Here is a 17831-nt window from a genome sequence, read left to right on the forward strand (position 1 = left end):
GAATCCTGCTGTCAGCGTTTGGGGGAACCCGAGTCCTCTGTGGGTGAGCGAGCCGTGCTCTGATTTTGGACCCACATTTTGCCAATCAAAGGGTGAATCTGCGGCTGAATTTAGGGGCGAAACTTGCTGCCAATTTGAGGGGAGAACGTGGCTTCTAATGTGGGGGTGCAACTTGCAAATATGGGGGTGAACCTGGCTTTTAACTTGGGCATGCACCTTACTGCCAATTTGGGGGTGATCCTGGCTTTTAATTTGGGGCTGCAATGTGACAATTTGGGGGGGATGCTGGCTTTTAATTTGGGGGTTCACCTTGCTTTCCATTTGGGGCATTCCGCAGCCTCTGCACCCCCTCTCCAAGGGCACCCCAATGAGCATTCCCTACAGTGGGAGGGGGCGAGTGTCCCTGTACGGGGCAGGGGCACCCTCTTTCCCACCTCTCCCTCCGCCCCCGGCCCCGCCTCGCTTTTCGGCCGCTGCCCCCGCCCCCCGGCCGCGCTGTCCCTGCTGTGAATTGCCGGTGTTTCTGCCGGTGCCCCGAGGTCTTGAAGGCTTTGGGGCACTGGGAGCAGGGCTAGGGCCGCTCCCCAGCGTGGGCCTTGAGGTGACGGCGCAGAGGGGCGCTCGCCGGTGTGCGCCCGGCCGTGGGTCTCCAGCTGAGCCGCCAGCTCAGCGCACCGGAAGGGCTTCTCCCCGCGGTGCGCGGCCTCGTGGCGGAGCCGGGCCGAGGAGCGGGCCAAGGCCTTGCCGCAGGTCGGGCAGCCGTAGCCGCGGCCCTCGGGGTGCCAGCAGGCCTGGGCGCGCAGGTCCCACAGCCGGGGGAGCTCGGCCCCGCAGAGGCCACAAGGGTAGGGGGCCGCCCAGCTGGGGCGGGAGGCATCCGACATGGGGGGAGGGGGTCAGCCCAGGGCGGCGTCTGTAGGGGGGCGGAGAAGGGAGAGGCGTGTTAAAGGGCGTCGCGCAGGCTTGGAGAAACGCCGGGAAATACGGGGGGGCAGCCGCGAGCAGACGGGCGAGGGCAGAGGCCAGGCGACACGGGCACTGGGAGGCACGCGCCTGTGCAAAGGCCAGGAGATGGCGGGGGGGTGCCGGAGACACACACTGGGAGACACACGTGTGCAAATGCCAGGAAACTGACACTTGGGCAGATTCTGAGAGCTGTGCCCGGGGAGGCACACGCACTGGCGGGCAGACACACGCACGGGGAGCTGCAGGCACTGGGAGACACGCACGTGTGCAAACACCCTGGGCTCAGCCCTTTGTACCCCTCAACCCCCACACCCAGCACAGAGCTCTGGGGACACGTCTCTGTTTCCCTTGCACGCTTTGCACACCCCCTTGCCCAGCCATTCACACCTGCAGACACGGGATGCCCCCCTACACACCTGCCCTCACGTGGAACAGCCCCTCCCCCATCACCCCAAGGATCCCCACCCGCACAAAAAGAATCCCCCAAACCCTCCAGCCCTGCCTCTGTCGCCCCCAAAACCTCCAGCCCACCAAAGGTCTCCAGCTCAGCCTCTGTACCCCGCAAGTCCCCCAGCCTCACCCTGCCTCTGTGCCCCCCAAAATCTCCAGCCACCCAAACCTCCCCAGCCCTGCCTGCACCCCCCAAAAAATAACCCCAACCCCTGCCTCTGTGTCTCCCCAAATCTCCTGAACACACACCCCCAAAACGCCCCCAGCCCACTGTACCCCCAAATGCTGCCCCCATACTCTGTTGACTACAGAGCACCCTGGGTGAGCGGGCTGGAGGGAAAACGGGGTGTCGGGGAAAAGGGTGGATGGGCGTGGGGGCGGGTGGATGGAGGGGAGATGAGCCTGGGGGGTCGGGAGGGGTGGGGGATGGAGGATATGGGGGAGGGGGGTCAGGCACGGGAGGACGGGGGGAGGGGGTGGCACGGAGGGTGTCGGGCGGGGGCGGGGTCCGGTACCTGCCTCCCCTGGGCTGGGGGCTTCGCTGCAGGAGCAGCCGGGTCCCTGCGCCGCGTCCGCCGCGTCTCCCCCCGCCCGCTTCTATCCCGCCTCTATCTCGCCCCCGCCCCCCAGCCCCCTCCCCCTCCATCCCGCCCCCCCAGGCCCCTCCGCGCCTCCCTTCCCCCAGCCCTCGCTCCCCCCCCCCCAGGCCAGCGCTGCTTCCCCCGGTTCCCTCCTTCCCTCCCCTCCCCTTCCCCTTCCCCACCCTCCTACCCTCCTCCTTCCCCCCAGCTCCCTCCCTCTCCCCTCCCCTGCCCCCTTCCCTCCCTTCCCCTTCCCTACCCCCACCCCTCCTACCCTCCTCCTTCCCCCCAGCCCCCTCCCTCTCCCCTCCAACCCCCAGCCCCTCCCCTTCATCCCCCCCGCTCTCTCTCTCTCCACCCCTCGCTCTGGGTCCCCCTTCCCCTGGGTCTCTCGCTCTAGCCCAGCGCTGACACGTTCCCCCTCCCATGGTGGGAGAACGGGGCGGGGGGTGACACAACTCACCACAACTCACGGGGCAGGGCCCCTCCCCGCCAGCAGGGGGCGCAGGGAAACGGGGACACACACACACATACCCACACCCCCACTACCAGGCCAAAGCACATGTAATTTCCCCCTTTGCACAATTTAAATGCAAACAAACCCAGAGCCCAACTCGCCCCTTTGCCCCAAGGACTGGGGGTTTGCAGGGGGCCCAGGGCCGGGAGGAGGAGGGCTGCGGGTCAGGAGTGAGGGGCACCAGCAGGGCTGGGGCGGGGCAGGGCTGGGCTAGCAGGGGGCTGCGGGTAGGCAGTGAGGGGCACCGGCAGAGCTTGGGGGGGAGGGAGATCAGGGGGGTTATTTCTGTCCCCAGCCGGGGGCAATTTTCCTCTTACGCCAGGTTCCCGTTGCCATCTAGAAAAGAAAGTTAAAGTTTAGCGTCTCACGGGGCCCCCGGGCTGGGGAACCCAGGCATCCGGGCCACTGCTGAACCTGTCCCCAACTCACTGTCACTTCCCCCGGGCTGGGGAACCCTGGGGTCCAGGCCACTGCTGGGTCTGCCCCAACCCACTGTCACTGCCCCCTGGCTGGGGAACCCAGGCGTCCGGGCCAATGCTGAACCTCTCCCCAACTCACTGTCACTGCTCCTAGCTGGGGAACCCAAGAGTCTGGGCCACTGCTGGGTGTGACAAAGTGGGAATGTTCTTAAGGTTTTCTCTGAATCCTGTGTGGGTGCCTCAGTTTCCCCTAAAGTATCTCGGTGGTGGGATGAGCTGTGTGATTGCTGCAGAGTCCTAGTGAGCCAGCGTGATGCTGTCTGCACAGAGAATGGCCGACACCCCATCTCCTGGCCACTGATGGCCTGGAGCCTCCCCTGCAAGGAGCCAACTGAAGGGTTTGCAGAACACAGAGATCAGGTGGCCTCCTAGCCCGGAAAAGAGACAAAGGCCAGAGGAGGGGCTGGAGAAATGGAGTTTGGAGCTGGCTGGGGAAATGGAGGGGGGCCCAGACGGGGCTCTGGCCTCCTTGGCCCCAAGATGGACCTGACTTCGGGCTCCTGTTTCCTGTACCTTCAAGCTCTGTTTTGGCTCCTGTTCCTGTCGTCTAATAAACCTTCTGTTTTACTGGCTGGCTGAGAGTCACATCTGACTGCGGAGTTGGGGGGCAGGACCCTCTGGCTCCCCCAGGACCCCGCCTGTGCGGACTCGCTGGGGGAAGCGCACGGTGGGGCAGGGGAGGCTGAATGCCCTGAGGTCAGACCCAAGAAGGGGGAAGCTGGGGAAGCTTCTTGCCCTGGAGACAGGCTGCTCCGAGAGAGGAGGCTCCCCCAGAGTCCTGCCTGGCTTTGGATGGAGTAAATCCAGAGCATCGTCCGGTGACTCCGTGACAACTGGTGGCAGTGGTGGGATCTACTGCACCCCGTGGACAGAGCATCCAGCAGTAAGCAACTGGGGAGCAGTAAAACGAAGGGGGATTAACGAGGACCAGGTGTGCTGAAGGCTCAGAGAGGGGCGGTTTCAGGGGGCGAAGGAGCTACTCTTATCCCCTGGGAGAGTGTGACCAGCGAGAAGGACTGTTGCAGTAACGGGGTCCCCCTGGGGACTGCAGCAAGCAGTCCCAGGGGCAGAGGAGTCTGCAGCTCGACCCTGGCAAAGAGGTGGTGACCTGGAGAAGGGCTGACACGCTAGGGGTTCTCCCTGGAGACCGTGGGGAGCTGAGAGCCCACAGGCCTGTGAGTCCACAACAACTTGGGAAGAGCGGAGTGAGGGCCTGTCACCGTCTCCTTGAGAAGGACATTGTAACCCGGTGCAGAAAGAGAGGGTTGAGCCTTGGAAAGGTCACCAAAGCAGAGTTCATCGTGCAGCTGGAGGAGGATGACAGCTCTAAGGAACAGATTCCTGACCCCAATGGGGCTATAGCAGGATCTGGGAGCAGCTGGAGTGGGAGCCAGGCATCCCCAAGACTCCTGTCCCCGACCAGACGGGGGTCTTCACGATCGGGTTCCCCATCGGGGGATCGGAGACGGACGGGATTGGAGCTGAGTCCGAAGGAGCGAGAGGACTGTGAGAGACAGCGAGAGCCCGAGAAAGAGCTGCAGGAGACGCAGCAGCATGAACTGGCGGTGGGGGAGCGGAGAGGCCTAGGGGACCTCCCAGGGGTGAGTGGGGATAGACCCCGGGGGGCCAGCTCTGCAGGGAACCTCGAGACTAAATTGCTGCCCCTGGTTAAGGGGGCGGGGGGGGGATGTGGATGCCCACCTCACTGCCTTTGAGCAGGCTGGTGATTTGAACTAGGGGGACCCTGCGGAAAAGCCCCGGTGTCTAGCTTCATTGCTGGATCCCAAGGCCATAGACGCCATCAGCCCAATGGGTGGGGAGGTGGACAGGCTCCCACTCCTGACCCCGGCCTATGTGTCTGTGGGGACTCTCCTGGGGCCAGGCCCCTCAGACCCCAGTGGGAGCGGAAGGTGATGGTCAATGGGGAGACATTCCTGGGGTGGCCAGACCCTGGGACAGAGAGAACTGGTGTCAGGCCCCGGGTGGTGCAGCCCCCCAGATGCTGAGGGCCTGGGTGAGCTGGGTGAAGGTCCTAGGTAGGAAGCCCCTCGCCCTGCCTATGGCCCAGGTCCCTGTGCAGACCCAGGAGGGGTGGGGCTGGCTGGTCGTTGGGGTTCTCCAGGATATCGGCTGTGAGGTCCTGTTGGGGGACGACTGTGTCTCTTTGGGACAGGATCCAGGCCCGGCTCCTGTAATGGCCGAGGGTTTGAATTTGAATCCAGGGAACCAACAGGCGGAGAGGGAAATGGTCAGTGAAAATGCAGATGCCCCGGCTGGCCGGGGAGAGGAGCTGCGAGGCTCGGGATACCTGCCTGCCTGTAACCAGGCCCCTGGGGCTGATGCTCCCCGCCCCCCTGCACACCGCAGAGGGGGCTCCGGCTGGCTCTGATGCCGTAAGGAGAGCAGAGAGCTCGCTGCCTGCCCCCACTGGGACAGCAAGGGCAGCGCTGAGCACGGGGGGAGCTGAGACCCCAGCTGAGTGGGGGGACACAGGCAGGGCAGGTCGGCTGCCAACCAGGTTCGCTTTGTCCAGAGGCGCGGCTGGGAAGTGATCCCACAGCAGGGAGGGAGCGACCCGGGACAGGGCTCTGCGCGGCTGTGACCCCAGGCCCAGCCCACGAGAGGGAACAGGTCCCGCTCCCTTCCCCAGCAGCTGAATTCCAGACCGAGCCGCGGGAGGATCCCTCCTTGAGGAGCTGAGGGAGCGTGCTGGGCACAGGCTGCAAACTATCAGAAGCTTAATGCCATCACCGTGTCCGATGCCTACCCCATGCCCAGGCCTGGTGAGATTCTAGACGAGCTTTGGGGGGCTCATTACTTCTCTACTAGGGATCTCACCAAGGGCGACTGGCAGGTACCTTTGGACCCAGATGCCTGGTTGAAATCTGCCTTCTCCACCCCCTTGGGGCTCGAGTTCCTGGTCCTGCCTTTCGAGCTCAAGGGAGTGTCGGCCACCTCCCAGCGCTGGGTGGATCAGCTACAGAGGGGGATGGAGAACTTGGCCCTGGCGTCCATTGATGACATCTGGGTCTTTAGCCAGACCTGGGAGGAACACGTGTCCCAGGTGAAGAGGGTGCTGGGCTGCCCCAAGGAGGCAGGACTGACGGTAAAAGCTGGGAAGTGTAAGGTGGGGATGGCAGAGGTGTCGTACCTGGGCCACAAGGTGGAGCCTGTTCCCCAGACCAAGAAACAGGTCCAGGCCTTTATCGGGATGGCGGGGTACAACCGGGAGTTTGTACCCCACTCTAGCTCCCCAGCTGCCCCCATCATTGAGCTGTGTAAGAAGGGGAAGCCAGACGAGCTGGTCTGGACGAGCAGTGCCAGGGGGCTCTCTGTGCGCTGAAGGAGGCTCTAATCCAGGCCCCAGTAAATCTGGTAAACCCGGACTTTGCCAAGCCCTTCACAGTGTCACCGACGCCCCAGACACAGGGCTGGGTGCGGTGCTGATGCAGGCCGATGCTAAGGGGGAGAGACACCCCGTCGGGTACCTGAGCAGGAAGTTGCTGCCCCGGGAGCAGAACTATGCAGTCAGAGAGGAGAAATCCCTGGCCATGGGGCAGCCCTTAAAAAGCTGCGGCCGGATCTCTTTGGGCGGCGCTTTGCTGGGTATCCTGACCCCTCTGCCCCGACGCGGCTGCACCCAATGAAAGGGGCTGGTGCCGAGCTGCTGGGGACAGAGACACCTGGTCAGAGAGGGGCCCAGGTCAAGATGGGGGCTCTTAACCAAGAGAGCCCGAATCACAGCCCTCCAGACTGGAGCGCTGGGAGAAGACCTGATCCCAGTTTGAACTGCAGGGGTATTGGGGTGGCAAAAGGGCACGGGCCGCAGAAACCTTCCCACATGCGGCCTGCAAGTGCATCGAGCCCACCCGACCTAAGGGAGGGTGTGAAACTGGAAGGGCCTGGTGTAACTCCCACCAAGGAATGGGAGAGACGCTGGGGCATCCATGGGAACGTTAGTGGGTTTGAACTTCCCCAGGTCACCGGCTAAAGTGACCCCGCTCAGTTCGGTCTAGAAGGGGGGAGAGATGTGACGAAGCAGGACTGTTCTTAATGTTTCCTCTGAATAGTGTGGGGGTGCCTCAGTTTCCCTTAGGCAGTTCTTAATTATCTAGGTCAGGGATCTCAAAGTCAAATCACCACATGAGGACTAGTACATTGGCCCGAGGGCTGCATCGCTGACACCCGTCCCCCAGCCCCGCCCCTACCCCGCCTCTTCCCACCCCATTCCAACCCCTTCCCCAAAGTCCCCACCCCAACTCCGCCCCCTCCCTGCCCCTATTCCAACCCCTTCCCCAAATCTCCGCCTCTTCTCCGCCTCCTCCCCTGAGCGCGCGGGTCCCCGCTCCTCCCCCTCCCTCCTGGAAAGCGCAAAGCACCGCCAAACAGCTGTTTGGTGGCAGGAAGGGGCTGGAAGTAGGCAGAGGAGCAGGGATGCGGCGTGCTGGGGGGAGGCGGCGGGGGAGGGGAGCTTGGCACCCGCAGGAAATAACGTGGGGTGGGGGGCGTGGGGAGCTTGGAGGGCTGCAACAAATCAGCCCACGGGCCGCGTGTTTCAAACCCCTGATCTAGGTGTTGGGATAAGGGGGTGTGATTGCTGCAGAGCCCTAGTGGGCCAGCGTGATGCTGTCTGCACAGAGAATGGCCGACACCCCATCTCCTGGCCACTGATGGCCTGGAGCCTCCCCTGCAAGGAGCCAACTGAAGGGTTTGGAGAACACAGAGATCAGGTGGCCTCCTAGCCCGGAAAAGAGACAAAGGCCAGAGGAGGGGCTGGAGAAATGGAGTTTGGAGCTGGCTGGGGAAAGGGAGGGGGGCCCAGACGGGGCTCTGGCCTCCTTGGCCCCAAGATGGACCTGACTTCGGGCTCCTGTTTCCTGTACCTTCAAGCTCTGTTTTGGACCCTGTTCCTGTCGTCTAATAAACCTTCTGTTTTACTGGCTGGCTGAGAGTCCCCTCTGACTGCGGAGTCGGGGGGCAGGACCCTCTGCCCCCCAGGACCCTGCCTGGGCGGACTGGCTGTGGGAAGCGCCCGGAGGGGCAGGGGAGGCTGAATGCTCTGGGGTCAGACCCAGGAAGGGGGAAGCCGGGTGAGCCTCTTGCCCTGCAGACAGGCTGCTCCCAGAGAGGAGGCTCCTGCCTGGCTTCGTCGGGAGCAGTCCCAGAGCATCGCCCGGGGACCCCGTGACACTGGGCCTGTCCCCAGCCCACTGTCACTGTCACTGCCCCCGGCTGGGGAACCCAGGCGTCCGGGCCGCACTCACCCTGGGCTGGCTCCGGCCTGATCTCGGCCCAGTAGGTGCTGAAGGCGTCGTAGGCAAACACGGCGATGAGGATGAGGCCGAAGGTCTGGGGGAGAGAGGTGGGCGTGAGCCGGGGGGGGGCGGGGGGGGAGACCTCAGTGGAGTGAAGGAGCCGTGGGGAGCCTCTGTGGGGAGGGGCTAGCAGGGGCGTGGAGGGGCTGGGGATACGAAGGGGTCTATGGGCGTGGAGGTTGGGGGGGGTTCTGCTGGTGGGGGAAAGGAGCAGTGGGGGGACTGTCACTGGGGGAGGGGCAGTGCAGGGTGGAGGGGTGGGGGGGGTCGCTCAAGAAGGCACTGGTGGCCGGCCCCTCCCGGTTGTCGGCAATGGGGGGTTGTCGGGGGACGGGGGGGAGAGGCGGGAGGGGCAGGGGAGCGGTGGGGGGGGGATCAATCACGAAGGCGCTGACGGACGGCCCCTCCTGGCTGGCAGTGATGGGGGTTGTGGGGGGACGGGCTGTCAGGGGGCAAGAGGCGGGGGGGGAGGGGCAGGGGAGCGGTGGGGGGGTCACTCACAAAGGCGCTGATGGCCGGCCCCTCCTGGCTGGCGGCGATGGGGGGTTGTCGGGGGACGGGCTGTCAGGAGGCAAGGGGCCGGGGGGCTGTAGGGGGGCGAGGGGCGGGGGGGGCTGTCGGGGGGGAGCAGTGGGGGGGTCATCATGAAGGCGCTGACAGCCAGCCCCTCCTGGCTGGCGGCGATGGGGGTTGTGGGGGGACGGGCTGTCGGAGGGCGAGGGGCGAGGGGGCTGTCGGGGGGGAGCAGTGGGGGGTCACTCACGAAGGCGCTGACGGCCGGCCCCTCCTGGCTAGCGGCGATGGGGGTTGTGGGGGGACGGGCTGTCGGGGGGCGAGGGGCGGGGGGGCTGTCGGGGGGAGCAGTGGGGGGGTCACTCACGAAGGCGCTGACGGACGGCCCCTCCTGGCTGGCGGCGATGGGGGGTTGTGAGGGGACGGGCTGTCAGGGGGCAAGGGGCGGGGGGGCTGTCGGAGGGAGCAGTGGGGGGGTCACTCACGAAGGCGCTGACGGCTGGCCCCTCCTGGCTGGCGGCGATGGCAGCCGGCGACACCACCAGGAAGACCAGGGTGGCGCTGGCAGAGCGCAGGAAATCCTGGGGGGCAGTTGGGAGGGTCAGGCTGGAGGGTCCCCATCAGGGGAACCTGCCAGCACCCACAGGCAGGGCGAGCGGAGATGGGGCAGCGCGTGGGGGGGCTGTGGGGAGTCCCACGCTCCAGGCAGGGGCGGTGGATCAGGGGCCGGGGGGGCTGTGGGGGGGTCCCACACGCCAGGCAGGCCGGTGGATCGGGGCCGGGGGGGCTGTGGGGGAGTCCCACGCTCCAGACAGGGCCGGTGGATCCGGGGCAGGGGCCGGGGGGGCTGTGGGGGGGGTCCCATGCGCCAGGCAGGGCCGGTGGATCCGGGGCCGGGGGGGGCTGTGGGGGGGTCCCACGCGCCAGGCAGGGCCGGTGGATCCGGGGCAGGGGCCGGGAGGGGCTGTGGGGGGGTCCCACGCGCCAGGCAGGGCCAGTGGATCCGGGGCAGGGGCCGGGGGGGGCTGTGGGGGGGTCCCACGCGCCAGGCAGGGGTGGTGGATCCGGGGCAGGGGCCGGGGGGGTTATGGGGGGGTCCCACGCACCAGGCAGGGCCAGTGGATCCGGGGCAGGGGCTGGGGGGCCTGTGGGGGGGTCCCACGCACCAGGCAGGGCCAGTGGATCCGGGGCAGGGGCCGGGGGGGGCTGTGGGGGGGTCCCACGCGCCAGGCAGGGGCGGTGGCTCCGGGGCAGGGGCCGGGGGGGGCTGTGGGGGGTCCCACGCACCAGGCAGGGCCAGTGGATCCGGGGCAGGGGCTGGGGGGCCTGTGGGGGGGTCCCACGCACCAGGCAGGGCCAGTGGATCCGGGGCAGGGGCTGGGGGGCCTGTGGGGGGGTCCCACGCACCAGGCAGGGCCAGTGGATCCGGGGCAGGGGCCGGGGGGGGGCTGTGGGGGGGTCCCACGCACCAGGTTGGGCCAGTGGATCCCGGGCAGGGGCCGGGGGGGGGGCTGGGGGGGGGTCCCAAGCACCAGGCAGGGCCAGTGGATCCGGGGCAGGGGCCGGGGGGGGCTGTGGGGGGGTCCCACGCACCAGGCAGGGCCAGTGGATCCGGGGCAGGGGCCGGGGGGGGCTGTGGGGGGGTCCCACGCGCCAGGCAGGGGTGGTGGATCCGGGGCAGGGGCCGGGGGGGTTATGGGGGGGTCCCACGCACCAGGCAGGGCCAGTGGATCCGGGGCAGGGGCTGGGGGGCCTGTGGGGGGGTCCCACGCACCAGGCAGGGCCAGTGGATCCGGGGCAGGGGCCGGGGCGGGCTGTGGGGGGGTCCCACGCGCCAGGCAGGGGCGGTGGCTCCGGGGCAGGGGCCGGGGGGGGCTGTGGGGGGTCCCACGCACCAGGCAGGGCCAGTGGATCCGGGGCAGGGGCTGGGGGGCCTGTGGGGGGGTCCCACGCACCAGGCAGGGCCAGTGGATCCGGGGCAGGGGCCGGGGGGGGCTGTGGGGGGGTCCCACGCACCAGGCAGGGCCAGTGGATCCGGGGCAGGGGCTGGGGGGCCTGTGGGGGGGTCCCACGCACCAGGCAGGGCCAGTGGATCCGGGGCAGGGGCCGGGGGGCCTGTGGGGGGGTCCCACGCACCAGGCAGGGCCAGTGGATCCGTGGCGCCCTCTCCTGGCAGCGGGTGAGACGCAGGCCCAGGGCACCGGCCGTCAGCAGCGTCTCCAGCAGGGCGGGCGCCATGTAGGCCGAGGCCGAGGCTGTCAGCAGCAGGAAGATCAGAAAACACAGGGCCTGGGGGTGGATAGAGGGTGAGTCTGACCCCCACCAACCCACAGCACAGGGCTTCCCCTCCCCCTGCCTCTCCAGAGTTCCCAGCCCAGATGTCCCCCCCACACACACACGCTCCCCTGGGGCTTCTCGCCGCACCCCCCCACCGGCACCCCCACTCCTGTCCCCCACCATGTCCACTGCTCCCCTGTTCCCACCCTCAGCATTCCCCCCAACCCCCCTGAGTCTGGTTCCAGTTGAACCTCCCCCCGGGTGTCCGCCCCTCTCCCATTAAATTCAGGGGGTCGAGGGGTTGGGGGTAAGGGGTTTTGGCAGGTTTGAGGGGGGCTGAAAGGTGGGGGAGTTCTCAGAGCTGGGAGGTGGAGGTATGGAAGTTGGGGGGCAGGGGGTCTCAGGGCTGGGGGGGATGGCAGGGTCAGGGGGGACCAGGGGGTGGGGGGGGGTCTCAGAGCCAGGGGGTCTCAGAGGTGGGGGTGGCAGGTTCTGGGGGGGTCTTAGGGCCAGGGCATCTCAGAGTTAGGGGTGGTAGGTTCTGGGGATCTCAGAGCCAGGGGGTCTCAGAGGTGGGGGTATGGAAGTTGTGGGGCTGGAGGTCTCAGGGCTGGGGGGGATGGCAGGGTCGGGGGGGACCAGGGGGTGGGGAATCTCAGAGCCAGGGGGTGTCAGAGGTCAGGGTGGCAGGTTCTGGGGGTCTCAGGGCCAAGGAGTCTCTGAGGTGGGGTGGCAGGTTCTGGGGGTCTCAGGGCCAGGGAGTCTCAGGGTATGGAAGTTGGGGGGCTGGGGGTCTCAGAGCTGGGGGGGATGGCAGGGTCGGGGAGGGACCAGGGGGTGGGGATCTCAGAGCCAGGGGGTGTCAGAGATCGGGGTGGCAGGTTCTGGGGGTCTCAGGGCGAGGGGGTCTCAGGGCTGGGGGGTGGCAGCGTCTGTGGGGCAGGAGGTTGGGAGGGTCCGTCCCGGGGGTCCATTTACCAGCTCGGTGCCCAGCAGCACCCCCTTGGTGGAGCGCAGGAACTGCCAGTCCAGTGCCAGGTCCCGCAGCCCCCCAGGCTCCCCCGGCTCCCCCATCCCGGAGCCTGCGCTGCCTCTCACTGGGGCTGGGAAGGAGGGAACGGGGTGGGATGAAGACAGGGTGTGTTCCCAGCCTGGCCTGCCCCACCTCCCCGGCCTCCACTGCGGGGGGGGGGAAATCAGGGAGAGGAGAAGAAAGAAAGAAAGGAAGAAAGAAAGAAAGAAAGAAAGAGGCCAGCAGGTGTGACAAGGGAAGGGAGGAGTGAAACGCCAGGCGAATGAAAGGGGGAGTGTGGAAGGGTTGAAAAGGAGAAAGAAGACCCAGAAAGTGAAGGCTGAGCCCTGGGGACCGTCTGTGCCCAGCCATCCTCCAGCTCCCCCCATATCCTCCCCCCGACTGCAGGACGGGTCTGCCCAGCTGCCCTTTGGCACTGGACAAAGGCGGCTTGTCCCATGGGGCTGGGAGCAGCTGGTACGTGGGGAACAAGGGGGCTGATTGTTGGGGGCTCTGAATTGAGTCCATTCTCCAGCTCCGGGATATGCCAGCCCCGGCCTTTGCCAGCAGGGGGCGCCGTGGGGAGCAGGGTGGGGACACTGGCTGGGGTGGGAGCTCCTGGCTACTCCAGCCTCTACCAGCAGGGGGCACTGTGTTCGGGGACCTCAATAATCATCCCCCCCCCCCCCCCAATTTCACACCAATTACGATCAATGTAAAACTTTTATTGCCCATAAAAACCAAGGTCTTTAGCTTCTCAACACCGTCAAGAGATTAAACGGGGACCAATGTAACAGCAGGTTTTTTGGGGGGGGCCGAGACGACCCCCCAAAATGAAGGGGGGGCTGGCAGGAATTCTAATTGCCTCCACACAAAATTCAGCCGGAGGTAAACCCTAAATTACAGCCAGGTTCACCCCACCTCCGCTCACATTCACCCCAAACCAGCCCCCCAGTTCAGCTCTAAAACGCAGGCTGCCCAGCCTCCCGACTGAACTCTGGGGTCAACCCATAGACACCCCAAAAATGGGCGTTAGATTTGCCCCCCCAACTGCCCCATGGGTGCTCCCAAACTAGACCCAGACAGCCTCCAAAATCAGACTGAAATTCATCCCCAAACACCGCTCTCTTCTGAGCCCCCTAAAATGAGAGCCAGGGACCCACCGACACTGTACCCAGGCGCACCCCAAAACTCAGCCCTGAGGGTGCCTCTTCCCCATGGCTGCTGGGTCCATTCCCAGGGTCGCCCCCTCCTCCACTGGCCCCCCGGGCCTTCTCTGCCACCTGCCCCCAGGCCCCCTGGGGTTCCCCCACCTCAGTAGGGTCCACTGTGCCCCCAAGCCCCCTGGATTTTCCCAATGGGTTTCTCCCTTTTCCCCAGGGTCCCTCATCCCCCTGAGTGACCCCCACCCCATTACGGCCCCATGGGTCTCCGCATCCCTCTGCCCCCCAGGGCCCCGCAGCGTGTCCCACACCCCACCGGGGTCCCGCTGTGGCTCAGAACTGTGGCACGACACAGACGCAGGCCACGGCCACGGGGTACAGCTGGGGCTCCAGGAAGTAGGTGCCGGGCCGGCCGGGACAGGGGCGCCGGTAATAGACGGTGGTGCTGGCGTTGACCCGCACCGAGTTGCCCCGGCGGTCCCGGTGGTGCGGGGGGGTCAGTGACACGCAGTGCGGGCAGAGGCACTCGGCCTGGACCAGGCGCCGCGGGAAGCGGGTGCTGTCACAGTCCTCCCTGCGGAGAGAGAGGGAGAGAGGGCGCGCTGAGAGAGAGAGAGACTGGGACCGAGGGGGGAGAGACTGGGACCGAGGGGGGAGCGAGAGACTGGGACGGGGGGGGAGAGACTGGGACCGAGGTGGGGGAGAGAGACTGGGACCAACGGGGGGAGGAGACTGGGACCGAGGTGGGGGGACTGGGACCGAGGGGGGGAGAGACTAGGACCGAAGGGGGAGCGAGAGACTGGGACCGAGGGGGGAGCGAGAGACTGGGACCTAGGGGGGAGCGAGAGACTGGGACGGGGTGGGGAGAGACTGGGACCGACGGGGGGAGGAGACTGGGACCGAGGTGGGGAGAGACTGGGACCGAGGGGGGGAGAGACTAGGACCGAAGGGGGAGCGAGAGACTGGGACCGACGGCGGGGAGAGAGACTGGGACCGAGGGGGGGGAGACTGGGACCGACGGCGGGGAGAGAGACTGGGACTGAGTGGGGGGAGACTGGGACCGAAGGGTGGGAGAGAGACTGGGACCGAGAGGGGGGAGACTGGGACCGAGGGGGGGAGAGAGACTGGGACCGAGAGGGGGGAGACTGGGACCGAAGGGGGGAAGAGAGACTGGGACCGAGAGGGGGGAGACTGGGACCGAAGGGGGGAAGAGAGACGGGGACCGAAGGGTGGGAGAGAGATTGGGACCGAGGGGGGGAGAGACTGGGACCAAAGGGGGGAAGAGAGACTGGGACCGAAGGGTGGGAGAGAGACTGGGACCGAGGCGGTGGGGACTGGGACTGAGGGGGGGAGACTGGGACTGGGTCCGGGACCAAGCGAGATGGGGATGCAGAGAGATCCTAGGCCCAAGACAGGAAGCACGGGGGGTGGGGGTCAGAAGCAAGGTCAGTTGGTTCATGTCAGGGTGGGGGGCCAGGGTCAGGGCTGTGTATTAGGGTACAGAGCAGCAGGGGGCTGTGTATCGGGATGAGGGTTAAGGGTCAGGGCCGTGTATTGGGGTACAGAGGGTGGGGGCTGGGTATCAGGTGAGGGGTGGGGCAGGGCCGGGTATTGGGGTACAGAAGGGTGGGGGTTGGATATTGGGGTCACTCTTACCGGTATCTCCAGGGTGCGATGGAGCGGGTGTTGGGGGGCCCATGGGACCGCCCCTGGCACTGGGGCTCCTCCCCCTGGTGGGTGAGCTGGGACTTGAAGTGACAGCTCTGGGGCTCCTGGGAGCGCCCCTCGCTCAGCCACACCCCGGCCTTCTCCACCTCCCCCAGCTCACAGCACTCGGTGTCGCCCAGACATCGCTGGGCCCCGCCCAGGGACGCCACCCAGAGCACCACCAACAGCACGGCCTGCAGGGGGCGAGAGAGAGCGTCAGAGAGAGGGAGGGATGGAGGGATGGACGGAGGGATGGCAGGGGTATGTGGGGACGGAGGGATGGAGGGACAGGGATGGACGGAGGGATGGAGGGATGGAAGGGGTATGTGGGGACAGGGATGGAGGGATGGATGGAGGGATGGCAGGGGTACATGGGGACGGAGGGATGGAGGGACAGAGGGAGGGATGGAGGGATGGCAGGGGTACATGGGGCCGGAGGGATGGAGGGACAGAGGGAGGGATGGAGGGATGGAGGGATGGCAGGGGTACGTGGGGAGGGAGGGATGGAGGGACAGAGGGAGGGATGGAGGGATGGAGGGATGGCAGGGGTACATGGGGACGGAGGGATGGAGGGACAGAGGGAGGGATGGAGGGATGGCAGGGGTACATGGGGACGGAGGGATGGAGGGACAGAGGGAGGGATGGAGGGATGGCAGGGGTACATGGGGCCGGAGGGATGGAGGGACAGAGGGAGGGATGGAGGGATGGAGGGATGGCAGGGGTACGTGGGGACGGAGGGATGGAGGGACAGAGGGAGGGATGGAGGGATGGAGGGATGGCAGGGGTACATGGGGACGGAGGGATGGAGGGACAGAGGGAGGGATGGAGGGATGGCAGGGGTACATGGGGACGGAGGGATGGAGGGACAGAGGGAGGGATGGAGGGATGGATGGAGGGATGGCAGGGGTACATGGGGACGGAGGGATGGAGGGACAGAGGGAGGGATGGATGGAGGGATGGCAGGGGTACTTGGGGACGGAGGGATGGAGGGACAGAGGGAGGGATGGATGGAGGGATGGCAGGGGTACATAGGGACAGAGGGATGGAGGGAAGGGGTAAGTGGGGACGGGTGGCTGGCCCCTCCTAATGGGCACCCCCGGGAGCCAGCAAGCGAAGGTAACGGACCCAAGTCCGTGCGCGGCATTAGCCAGCGGAACTCCCTGCTACTTGTCAAGCCGTTGTCTTCCGCACACCCCAAGCCTGGCTTGTCCCTTCCATGGGCCGCAGAGCGTGAGGGTCTCCTGGGCGGGGCCCAGCCCCCCAGCCCAGGAAGGGCCCTTGGGGGCCATGCTCTGTCCTGGGCCACAGTGCCAGAGGGCCTGGCTGGAGGACAAGGCCTAGGTAGAAACCCAGCGTCCTGGCCCAGAACCACTCCCCGCTCAGACCCCTCGACCCCACTCCCCTGCCAGAGCTGGGGACGGAACCCAGGTGTCCGGGCTCTTACCAGCAGCGTCTCAGCCATGCCTGCTCTCCTCTGCCGCCTGCCACCTGCCCGTGCTGGGAGCCCCTCTTTTATAGCGGGCAAATTTCCATCGTATCAGCAATGCAAATTTTTTTTCCTGGATGTTCACTTCGGATCAGGGTAATTTCCAGCCCTCACAATCCCATGGCACCCCATGCGGGGCTTGGGAATGGGAGGCACAGGTGGGGCGGGGGGGCCGGGCTGGGCTGGCAGGGGCTGCGGGGTGGGAGCGAGGGGGCACCAGCAGAGCTGGGTGGGGGGCAGGGCTGGGCTGGCAGGGGGCTGCGGGTCGGGAGTGAGGGGCACCGGCAGAGCTGGGCAGGGGGCAGGGCTGGGCTAGCAGGGGGCTGCGGATCAGGAGTGAGGGGCACGGCCAGCGCCGTCACTAGGGGTTGCCCAGCCCAGAAAGCCTGGAATGAGCTGCACCTGTCTTCAATCACCAGCTGCTGGAGTCCTGGGCTGGCGTCAGCGTAGTTTGGCCAAGGGACTCAGGGCCCAGCTCTGCGGGGGAGGGGGAAGAGCCCGGCCCCTGATTCTCTCTGACTGGATTGCAGCAGAAATCAGTCAGGATGTTTAATGCTTGGGGGGGTCACAATAGTGAGACTCAGATGAAGAAACCTCAGCCACAGCTGGGAGAGAACCCAGGAGTCCTGGCAACCAGCCTGCCCGTACAGTGACATACCATAATAAGGACATTAATTCAGGTCTTTCCCTGGTATATTCCACCCCCAGAGACCCCCAGCCCCCTCCCCAAGTCTCCCAGCACTCCAAACCCCTCCCCGGGACCCCCAGCCCCCTCCCCAAGTCTCCCAGCCCCCCCCGGGACCTCTAGACCCCCCCAGCCCTCTCCCTGGGAGCCCCAGGCCACCCCTGGGACAGCTAGCCCCTCCTAAGGGCAGCCCACAGCTGGGGGGGGTGCTAGCCCCACGGGGGAGGGGGCGGGGTCCGGTCTCTGGGGAACACAGGGATTGTTTGGGAGCAGGTTTCTGTGGGCAGGCGGATTTGCATAGGATTCTGGGGAGTCACCCCGCGCGGGCGGCTCTGATCCCAAGCCACAACAAAGCAGTGCCCATAGCAACACAAACAGCCCAGCGCCCAGGGCGGGCTGGCAGGGCCTGCAGGTCGCGAGTGAGGGGCACCAGCGGGGCGGGGGGGCGGGGCTGGGCTACCAGGGGCTGCAGGACAGGAGTGAGGGGCACCAGCAGAGCTGTGGGGGGGGGGGGGCAGAGGTGGGCTAGCAGGGGCTGCGGGTCAGGAGTGAGGGGCTCCGGCAGGGCGGAGGGGGGCAGAGGTGGGCTAGCAGGGGCTGCGAGTCGGGGAGAGTGAGGGGCACCAGCAGGGCTATGGGCAGGGGGGCCAGGGCTCCAAGAAGTGGCTGGGAGTGAGGCA

The 17831-nt window shown here is 66.5% G+C and overlaps 1 protein-coding gene across 1 annotated transcript; it reads right to left on the bottom strand.

The window, feature by feature from the left end:
- Positions 1-2543: 2543 nt before the first annotated feature.
- Positions 2544-12514, bottom strand: CMTM5 (CKLF like MARVEL transmembrane domain containing 5). The gene is made up of 5 exons (XM_037877099.2): positions 12077-12514; positions 10958-11110; positions 9307-9402; positions 8258-8342; positions 2544-2850 (listed from the first exon to the last, which is right to left on the bottom strand). The coding sequence occupies exons 1-5, from the start codon at positions 12497-12499 to the stop codon at positions 2828-2830; spliced, it is 780 nt and encodes a 259-aa protein (XP_037733027.2). The 5' UTR covers positions 12500-12514; the 3' UTR covers positions 2544-2827.
- Positions 12515-17831: the final 5317 nt, after the last annotated feature.

This window comes from Chelonia mydas, chromosome 13 (genome assembly GCF_015237465.2).
Source record: "Chelonia mydas isolate rCheMyd1 chromosome 13, rCheMyd1.pri.v2, whole genome shotgun sequence".
NCBI lineage: Eukaryota > Metazoa > Chordata > Testudines > Cheloniidae > Chelonia > Chelonia mydas.